Source organism: Oncorhynchus gorbuscha, linkage group LG22, assembly GCF_021184085.1.
Source record: "Oncorhynchus gorbuscha isolate QuinsamMale2020 ecotype Even-year linkage group LG22, OgorEven_v1.0, whole genome shotgun sequence".
Taxonomy (NCBI): domain Eukaryota; kingdom Metazoa; phylum Chordata; class Actinopteri; order Salmoniformes; family Salmonidae; genus Oncorhynchus; species Oncorhynchus gorbuscha.
In genome coordinates this window covers 42,256,823-42,266,835 of record NC_060194.1, presented here as the reverse complement: position 1 = coordinate 42,266,835, position 10,013 = coordinate 42,256,823, and the positions used below count along the sequence as shown (strand labels likewise).

At 41.2% G+C, this 10,013-nt stretch overlaps 1 protein-coding gene across 3 annotated transcripts in view; it reads left to right on the top strand.

The window, feature by feature from the left end:
- Positions 1–5,030, top strand: part of nadkb (NAD kinase b) — a 23,262-nt gene extending 18,232 nt beyond the window's left edge. For 2 of the 3 annotated variants that reach the window (XM_046322008.1, XM_046322010.1), the window contains 4 exons: positions 3,949–4,048; positions 4,154–4,311; positions 4,409–4,491; positions 4,685–5,030. In XM_046322008.1, coding sequence (XP_046177964.1) covers positions 3,949–4,048; positions 4,154–4,311; positions 4,409–4,491; positions 4,685–4,847 — 504 coding nt within the window. In that variant the 3' untranslated portion in view covers positions 4,848–5,030. Of the gene's footprint in view, positions 1–3,948; positions 4,049–4,153; positions 4,312–4,408; positions 4,533–4,684 lie in introns of all 3 variants that reach the window. The other variant, XM_046322009.1, reaches the window with a different exon arrangement.
- The last annotated feature ends 4,983 nt before the right edge of the window (positions 5,031–10,013 follow it).

The following is a 10,013-nucleotide window of genomic DNA, read 5'->3' as shown; positions in this document are numbered from 1 at the left end:
ATAAAGCGTGGCTGGCTGGATGTTAGCGGCCCTGTTGAGCCAGTTGCCGTGGTTACGAAGGCGCACCTAGACGGATTCTGACCGCAGACCTTAATGCGCTCGGACAGTTGGTGTGACATACACACTCAATTAAATTCAAGTTGCAGCGTAGCCCAGTGGTTAGAGCGTTGGACTAGTAACTGGAAGGTTGCAAGTTCAAACCCCCGAGTTGACAAGGTACAAATCTGTCGTTCTGCCCCTGAACAGGCAGTTAAACCACTGTTCCTAGGCCGTCATTGAAAATAAGAATTTGTTTGTTCTTAACTAACTTGCCTAGTTAAATAAAGGTAAAATAAAAAAAATAAAAAAAAATGGCATGACGTAACAACGTACATATTGCCAAAGATTACTTTGGAAATTAAGTTATTTTAAATGAATTAAATTAATCCAAATTGTCAGTGGGTGAATCATTAACAACGATAATCAAGGGTAAATATAACTACAATGGACAATAACAATGGCAAAGATGAGGTTGGTTGGTCTGTCAGACACTGTCCCTCATCTTATGGCAGGCAGCAATGTAGTGAGCTGCCAACCCACAGCTCTCTGCGTCCTCCCCCAACAGGACGGGTAGCCTATCCTCATCAGAGAGGTCTTCAATGTAGTGCTCTGCCAACCCACAGCTCTCTGCGTCCTCCCCCAACAGGACGGGTAGCCTATCCTCATCAGAGAGGTCTTTGAAACCTTGAATAATTTCACATTTGGAGAAATTACAGTAATTGTTTTTATATTTTTTTTACAAATACAGCTCCGTCTCAGGTTGTGCTGTTATGCAGTGGTTGCACAGCCTTTCCTCTACAGGGAGCCAGGTTCTGCTGTTGTGCAGTGGTTGCACAGCCTTTCCTCTACAGGGAAGCCATGTTTTCCTGTGTCTACCCTTCTCAATGGCAAGGCTGTGCTCACTGAGCTTGGACTAATAATGTAGTAGTTTTTAATAATGTAGTTTTTGTTCTGACTGTGTTGTAATTTGGTTTATTCTGATTTGATTGGATGTTCTGGCCTTGAGGCTTCAGTGTGTTAGTAGAACAGGTTAGTGAACTCAGCCCCAGGACCAGCTGGATGAGGGTCCTGAGGCTTCAGTGTGTTAGTAGAACAGGTTAGTGAACTCAGCCCCAGGACCAGCTGGATGAGGGGACTGAGGCTTCAGTGTGTTAGTAGAACAGGTTTGTGAACTCAGCCCCAGGACCAGCTGGATGAGGGGACTGAGGCTTCAGTGTGTTAGTAGAACAGGTTTGTGAACTCAGCCCCAGGACCAGCTGGATGAGGGGACTGAGGCTTCAGTGTGTTAGTAGAACAGGTTTGTGAACCAGCTGGATGAGGGGACTCTTCTCAGCTCTTGGCATTGCAGGACTTGGTAATGTTATGAGAGGAGGTCACTGTAGATGTTTCCAAAAACTTCATTGCTGATTTTTTTCGTTTTTATTATTAATGGATTTTGGTCTAATTCTGCTCTGCATGCATTGTTTGTTGTTTTCCTCTGGATATGTAGATGTTCATTTGAGTTTATTTTTGAACCTAAGTAATTGTGTGTTTGTTACTTGAACTCTGTGAAGCATTTATTTGGGCTGCAATTTCTGAGGCCGGCAACTCTAATGAACTTATCCTCTGCATCAGAGGTTACTGGGTCCTTCCTTTCCTGTGGCGGTCTTCATGAGAGCCAGTTTCATCATAGTGCTCGATGGTTTTTGCGATGCACTTGAAGATACTTTTAAAGTTCTTGACATTTTCGGATGGACTGACCTTCATGTCTTAATGTAATGATGGACTGACCTTCATGTCTTAATGTAATGATGGACTGACCTTCATGTCTTAAAGTAATGATGGACTGACCTTCATGTCTTAAAGTAATGATGGACTGACCTTCATGTCTTAAAGTAATGATGGACTGACCTTCATGTCTTAATGTAATGATGGACTGACCTTCATGTCTTAAAGTAGTGATGGACTGACCTTCATGTCTTTAAGTAATGATGGACTGTCTTCATGTCTTTAAGTAATGATGGACTGACCTTCATGTCTTTAAGTAATGATGGACTGACCTTCATGTCTTAAAGTAATGATGGACTGACCTTCATGTCTTAAAGTAATGATGGACTGACCTTCATGTCTTTAAGTAATGATGGACTGACCTTCGTCCTTAATTAATGATGGACTGTCCTTCATGTCTTAATGTAATGATGGACTGACCTTCATGTCTTAAAGTAATGATGGACTGACCTTCATGTCTTTAATGTAATGATGGACTGACCTTCATGTCTTAAGTAATGATGGACTGACCTTCATGTCTTTAATGTAATGATGGACTGACCTTCATGTCTTAAAGTAATGATGGACTGACCTTAATGTAATGATGGACTGACCTTCATGTCTTTAAGTAATGATGGACTGACCTTCATGTCTTAAAGTAATGATGGACTGACCTTCATGTCTTAAAGTAATGATGGACTGACCTTCATGTCTTTAAGTAATGATGGACTGACCTTCATGTCTTAAAGTAATGATGGACTGTCCTTCATGTCTTAAAGTAATGATGGACTGACCTTCATGTCTTAAAGTAATGATGGACTGACCTTCATGTCTTAAAGTAATGATGGACTGACCTTCATGTCTTAAAGTAGTGATGGACTGACCTTCATGTCTTAAAGTAATGATGGACTGTCCTTCATGTCTTAATGTAATGATGGACTGTCCTTCATGTCTTAATGTAATGATGGACTGACCTTCATGTCTTAAAGTAATGATGGACTGACCTTCATGTCTTTAAGTAATGATGGACTGACCTTCATGTCTTAAAGTAATGGTGGACTGACCTTCATGTCTTTAAGTAATGATGGACTGACCTTCATGTCTTAAAGTAATGATGGACTGACCTTCATGTCTTTAAGTAATGATGGACTGACCTTCATGTCTTAAAGTAATGGTGGACTGTCATTTCTCTTTGCTATATATTAAAGTAATGGTGGACTGACCTTCATGTCTTAAAGTAATGGTGGACTGACCTTCATGTCTTTAAGTAATGATGGACTGACCTTCATGTCTTAAAGTAATGGTGGACTGACCTTCATGTCTTTAAGTAATGATGGACTGACCTTCATGTCTTAAAGTAATGGTGGACTGACCTTCATGTCTTAAAGTAATGATGGACTGACCTTCATGTCTTAAAGTAGTGATGGACTGACCTTCATGTCTTTAAGTAATGGTGGACTGACCTTCATGTCTTTAAGTAATGATGGACTGACCTTCATGTCTTAATGTAATGATGGACTGACCTTCATGTCTTTAAGTAATGATGGACTGACCTTCATGTCTTAAAGTAATGGTGGACTGTCATTTCTCTTTGCTATATATTAAAGTAATGGTGGACTGACCTTCATGTCTTAAAGTAATGGTGGACTGTCATTTCTCTTTGCTTATTTGAGCTGTTCTTGCCATAATATGGACTTTTATCAAACAGGGCTATCTTCTGTATATCTATGCTATAGTATATATGTTATGGATACCACCAGTAAACATTTGGAGCTAACTAGTAAGCTAATTGACAAATGTGAACTTAGCTAGCTTAACAACATGGTGTTTTTTCATCGTCATATGTTGACAAAGAGATGAATGGTTAGACATGTCATCAAATACTGTCACCTAACTCAGTTTAATCATTAAACCATAATAATAATATATATATGCCATTTAGCAGACGCTTTTATCCAAAGCGACTTAGTCATGTGTGCATACATTCTACGTATGGGTGGTCCCGGGGATCGAACCCACTACCCTGGCGTTACAAGCGCCATGCTCTACCAACTGAGCTACAGAAGGACCCATTATTCCTTGTTTCAAAACTATACTGTTCGAAAACGTGTGTGTGTGTGTGTGTGTGTGTGTGTGTGTGTGTGTGTGTGTGTGTGTGTGTAGGTTCTGAATGAGGTGGTGGTGGATCGAGGCCCTTCCTCCTACCTGTCTAATGTTGACCTGTACCTAGATGGACGCCTCATCACCTCTGTACAGGGAGACGGTGAGTACAGGACATGACACAGCGCCACAGTGGAGGCACGAACAAGTACTCTTCTGTCTTCAGTACCTATCTCTCTTCTCCCCTCCCTTTCCTCCACTGCTCCAGGTGTGATCGTGTCGACCCCTACAGGCAGTACAGCGTATGCAGCAGCAGCGGGAGCCTCGATGATCCATCCTAATGTCCCGGCCATCATGGTCACACCGATCTGCCCACACTCCCTCTCCTTCAGACCCATAGTGGTGCCTGCTGGGGTCGAGCTGATGGTGAGAGTGGGGAGGGTTGTAGAGAGGGAGTGGCTCTGTCTGTCTTATGGATGTGTTGACCTCTTCACCTTGTCTGTCTGTCTCTGTCTGTCTGCAGATCACCCTCTCCCCTGATGCCAGAAACACTTGCTGGGTGTCGTTCGATGGCAGGAAGAGACAGGAGATCAGTCATGGAGACTGGTAACTTCACTGTCCTTCACCTTACCACCATTTACTACAGTGTAATAGCTTCCACATACTATCAGGTAGAATGGAAGATCCATGCCAGAACACTAATCAACTCTAATCTCCCTCCTCTCCCTTCTCTCCCCCTCTTACCACTCCTCTCACCTCCCCTCTTCTCCTCTCACCGTCTCCCCTACTCTCCCTGCAGTATAAAGATCACTACGTCGTGCTATCCGGTACCATCCATTTGTTGTCATGATCTGGTGTATGACTGGTTTGAGAGCCTGGCTCAGTGTCTGCACTGGAACGTCAGAAAGAAACAAGCTCGTCTGGCTGACGATGTCTCTGACTCCTCAGATACAGAGAACTGAACACAGACAGACAGACACACAAATGTGCACAGGAATTGAAAACACACAAGCACATAAGAATATATACAGTTGAAGTCGGAAGTTTACGTTGGAGTCATTAAAACTCGTTTTTCAACCACTCCACACCACTAGTTTGGCAAGTCGGTTAGGACATCTACTTTGTGCAGGACACAAGTCATTTTTCCAACAATTGTTTACAGATTATTTCACATATAATTCACTGTATCACAATTCCAGTGGTTCAGAAGTTTAAATACACTAAGTTGACTGTGCCTTTTAAACAGCTTGGATAATTCCTGAAAATTATGTCATGGCTTTAGAAGCTTCTGATAGTCTAGTTGACATCCTTTGAGTCAATTGGAGGTGTACCTGTGGCTGTATTTCAAGGCCTACATTCAAACTCAGTGCGTCTTTGCTTGACATCATGGGAAAATCAAAAGAAATCAGCCAAGACCTCAGGAAAAAGAATTGCAGACCTCCACAAGTCTGGCTCATCATTAGGAGCAATTTCCAAATGCCTGAATGTACCACGTTCACCTGTACAAGCAATAGTACGCAAGTATAAACATCACGGGACCACGCAGCCGTCCTTCCGCTCAGGAAAGAGACGCGTTCTGTCTCCTAGAGATGAACGTACTTTGGTGAGAAAAGTGCAAATCAATCCCAGAACAACAGCAAAGGACCTTGTGAAGATGCTGGAGGAAACAGGTACAAAAGTATCTATATCCACAGTATAGATGGCATCATAAGGAAAGAAAATGATGTGGATATATTGAAGCAACATCTCAAGACATCAGTCAGGAAGTTAAAGCTTGGTCGCAAATGGGTCTTCCAAATGGACAATGACCCCAAGCATACTTCCAAAGTTGTGGCAAAATGGCTTAAGGACAACAAAGTCAAGGTATTGGAGTGGCCATCACAAAGCCCTGACCTCAATCCTATAGAACATTTGTGGGCAGAACTGAAAAAGCCTGTGCGAGCATGGAGGCCTACAATCCTGACTCAGTCCAGCTCTGTCAGGAGGAATGGGCCAAAATTAACCCAACTTATTGTGGAAGTTTGTCGAAGGCTACCCGAAACATTTGACTCAAGTTAAACAATTTAAAGGCAATGCTACCAAATACTAATCGAGTGTTTGTAAACTTCTGACCCACTGGGAATGTGATGAAAGAAATAAAAGCTGAAATCATTCTCTCTACTGTTATTCTGACATTTCACATTCTTAAAATGAAGTGGTGATCTTAACTGACCCAAGACGGAATTTTTACTAGGATTAAATGTCAGGAATTGTGAAAAACTGAGTTTAAATGTATTTGGCTAAGGTGTATGTAAACTTCAGACTTCAACTGTATGTGTGTATAATATATATATATATATATATATATATATATATATATATATATATATATATATATATATATATATATATATATATATATATATATATATATATATATATATATATAATGATGCTATGACTGATTTTCCTTTATATATGATTCAGTTAACATGTAGTGTTATCATCATCTGTTTTAGTGTGCAGGTTATGATGCTAACTGACTGATTTTCCTGCGGCCCCTGGCTGGATGATTCAGTTAACATGTAGTGTTATAGTCCTAATCATCACTCTGTTTTAGTGTGCATCTCAATCAGTATCATTCCAAATATTATGCTTGTCCCTTTAGCTGATCTGGGAGAATGATGAGTAGACTAGATGGCTACAGGCCACATGACTGATCTGGGAGAATGATGAGTAGACTAGATGGCTACAGGCCACATGACTGATCTGGGAGAATGATGAGTAGACTAGATGGCTACAGGCCACATGACTGATCTGGGAGAATGATGAGTAGACTAGATGGCTACAGGCCACATGACAGAATGATGAGTAGACTAGATGGCTATGACTGATCTGGGAGAATGATGAGTAGACTAGATGGCTACAGGCCACATGACTGATCTGGGAGAATGATGAGTAGACTAGATGGCTACAGGCCACATGACTGATCTGGGAGAATGATGAGTAGACTAGATGGCTACAGGCCACATGACTGATCTGGGAGAATGATGAGTAGACTAGATGGCTACAGGCCACATGACTGATCTGGGAGAATGATGAGTGGAGAAGTCCCAAATGGTACCCTATTCTCTATACAGTGCACTTCTTTTGACCAGATTCCTATGGGTCCTGGTAAAAAGTAGTGTTCTGTTAAAAATTGCAACCTCTATGCAATAAGGAATTGAGACCAAAAGCTCAAGAGGAGTTTTGAGTGTTTTTAATACCAAGGATACAGTCAGCTGAGTGCATACATTTAGAAAGGTCACAACACATTTTATACTCTTCCCTTGTAGGTGTCACCTCCCCAGCTATACAGTTTATTATAGTCTTCCCTTATACACCTCCCCAGCTATACAGTTTATTATAGTCTTCCCTTATACACCTCCACAGCTATACAGTTTAATATACTCTTCCCTTATAGGCATCACCTCCCCAGCTATACAGTTTATGGCCCCAATGAGATTCCCTCCTTTCCCCTGTGGAATGTCCATGGTTCTCTCTTTGTTTAGCTATATTTCAGAATAGCACGCCGTCCATCTTCTGTTCTGGGCCTGACCCTGCCCTCTGATCCTAGGCAATTTCCTCTTATCTGATTAGTTCAACATTTCTAAACTAGCATACACACAGTTTCATGGCCTGAACTCCATTAATACTCATAGTAATCTTTCACTAAACAGGATACAAACAAACAGTTTAACTTGAAACATGTTACACTTTTAATAGAATCCATCAGCACTATATAGGGAATAGACTGCCATTTGGGACCAAAACATAGTGCACTATATAGGGAATAGACTGCCATTAGAGACATAGCCTTACATCAGTCTATTCAGTCCATGTTTCACACTTTAGGTTGACAAGAGTTTTCACTAGATGGCCATGCTGCAATGAGATAAATTTCTGTTCTTCTGTACACTGCAGCATGGCTAGATAGTGACTTGTGTTGAGAATATCACCATAGTGAGCTGATGACCACTAGGGGGAGCCGCTGTAAACTCATTAGACACTAGAGTATACAAAACATTATGAACACCTGCTCTCTCAATGACATAGACTGACCAGGTGAATCCAGGTGAAAGCTATGGTCCCTTATTGATGTCACTTGTTAAATCCACTTCAATAAGTGTAGATGAAGGGGAGGAGACGGGTTAAAGAAGAATTTAACTCGATATTAGGAATGTGTTCCTGATCATATTTACTCCGTGTATGTTCTCCATTTCTTTGTGGTGGTCTAGAGTTGAATCTCAAACAACTTCAATGATCCCTGAAAAGCTGTAGTGCAATGATCAGTCAAAAGGTGTAGTCAGTCTAATATCCCTCAAAAGGTGTAGTCAGTCCAATATTCCCCAAAAGGTGTTGATGAAGTATTATTTGAGTGTCTTTCTAACCTTCTGATGTTAATTCTGTCAGGGTTGGGATCCATTCCATTTCAATTCATTCCAATTCCACATTTTCCTCATTGAAAAGCATGGACTAGAATTGGAATCTGCTTTTCAGTGTACTTGTTGGATTGACTGGAATTCAAATGGAATTTGACCCCAACCCTGGTCTCTACATAACAGAGTAGGTCTTCTGTCGTCAGACACTGCACATCGTACAGAAAATGGAGGCCCATAATGTTGAAGTTTTGTAAATTATTTGTATTTTACCTGACCACTTGTGTAATATTTGTATATTCTGGTCGTAGGGTTTCAAAACTAGTTCAACAAGATAAGTGTTTTAAAAACCTTATGACGGATCAAACAAACACGGACTTTCATCTCCGATTTCACTGTTCATCTGTAGACCAATTATTTAATATTTATTCTGTACATAGATATTATAGTCAATCACCACATTCATTATATTCATATTTACATATAGAGCCTCTAGTTTAAAGGAGATCTTATGCTTAGTATGTTTAATGGTTGTCTATATTTCATACACGAAGAGGCCACTTTCCTGAATATTTAATGGGGTAATCTACAGTTGCTAGATTCATTTTTGGACATTTTAAAGTAATGATATAGTACCATTTAATTCTAGAAGAATATTACTTAAAAATGCCTCAGGAGCTTAGTTCCGCAGTTTTACCCCATCAGAACCCAAAATATAAGCTTGTTTTACTCCAATGTTTGTAAACAATGTAAACAAAACACTATATCTTAATGACATGGTGAAAACTTCAATTTTGATGTCATGGATGGTCAGTCCCTGCATCCATATCTCTAGGAATTTGAGTGATTATGTTTCTTCAGCTCAACCCCCCGCTTTTTACCGAAACGGGTGGAGACAAACACTTCGATTTGGTTTCAACTGCTAGATTGGCCCTTTTAAAGGAGGTAAACTGGAGGAAAGAATTAGGACCCTTTATGGTTGGTTACAAGCGTTTCACCATGTTTTTAATGAGATTGTCCCTTACACGCAGTTGTGTTATTGAAGGGTGATTTTGTGTTGAAAATAAAGTACCCTGTGTGCATCACAGGTATGCTGTATGGCCAAAAGCATGTGGACAACCCTTTTAAATTAGTGGATTTAGCTATTTCAGCCACCAGCCACACCCATTCATGACGGGTGTATAAAATAGAGCACAACGACATGCAATCGTCATAGACAAACATTGGCAGTAGAATGGCTATACTGAAGAGCTCAGTGACTTTCAACGTGGCACCCTCATAGTATGCCACCTTTCCAACAAGTCAGTTTGTCAAATTTCTACCCTGCTAGAGCTTCGCCGGTCAACTGTAAGTGCTGTTAGTGTGAAGTGGAAACGTTTAAGAGCAACAACGGCTCAGCCGTGAAGTGGTAGGCCACACAAGCTCACAGAACGGGACCGCCAAGTGCTGAAGCGTGTAAAAATCCATCTGTCCTCGGTTGCAACGAGCACTACCGAGTTCCAAACGGCCTCTGGAAGCAACATCAGCACAATAACTGTTGGGAGCTTCATGAAATGGGTTTCCATGGCCGAGCAGCCGCACACAAACCTAAGATCACCATGCGCAATGCCAAGCATCAGCTGGAGGGGTGTAAAGCTCGCCACCATTGGACTCTGGAGCAGTGGAAACACGTTCTCTGGAGTGATGAATCACGCTTCACCATCAGGCAGTCCGACGGAGAAATCTGGGTTT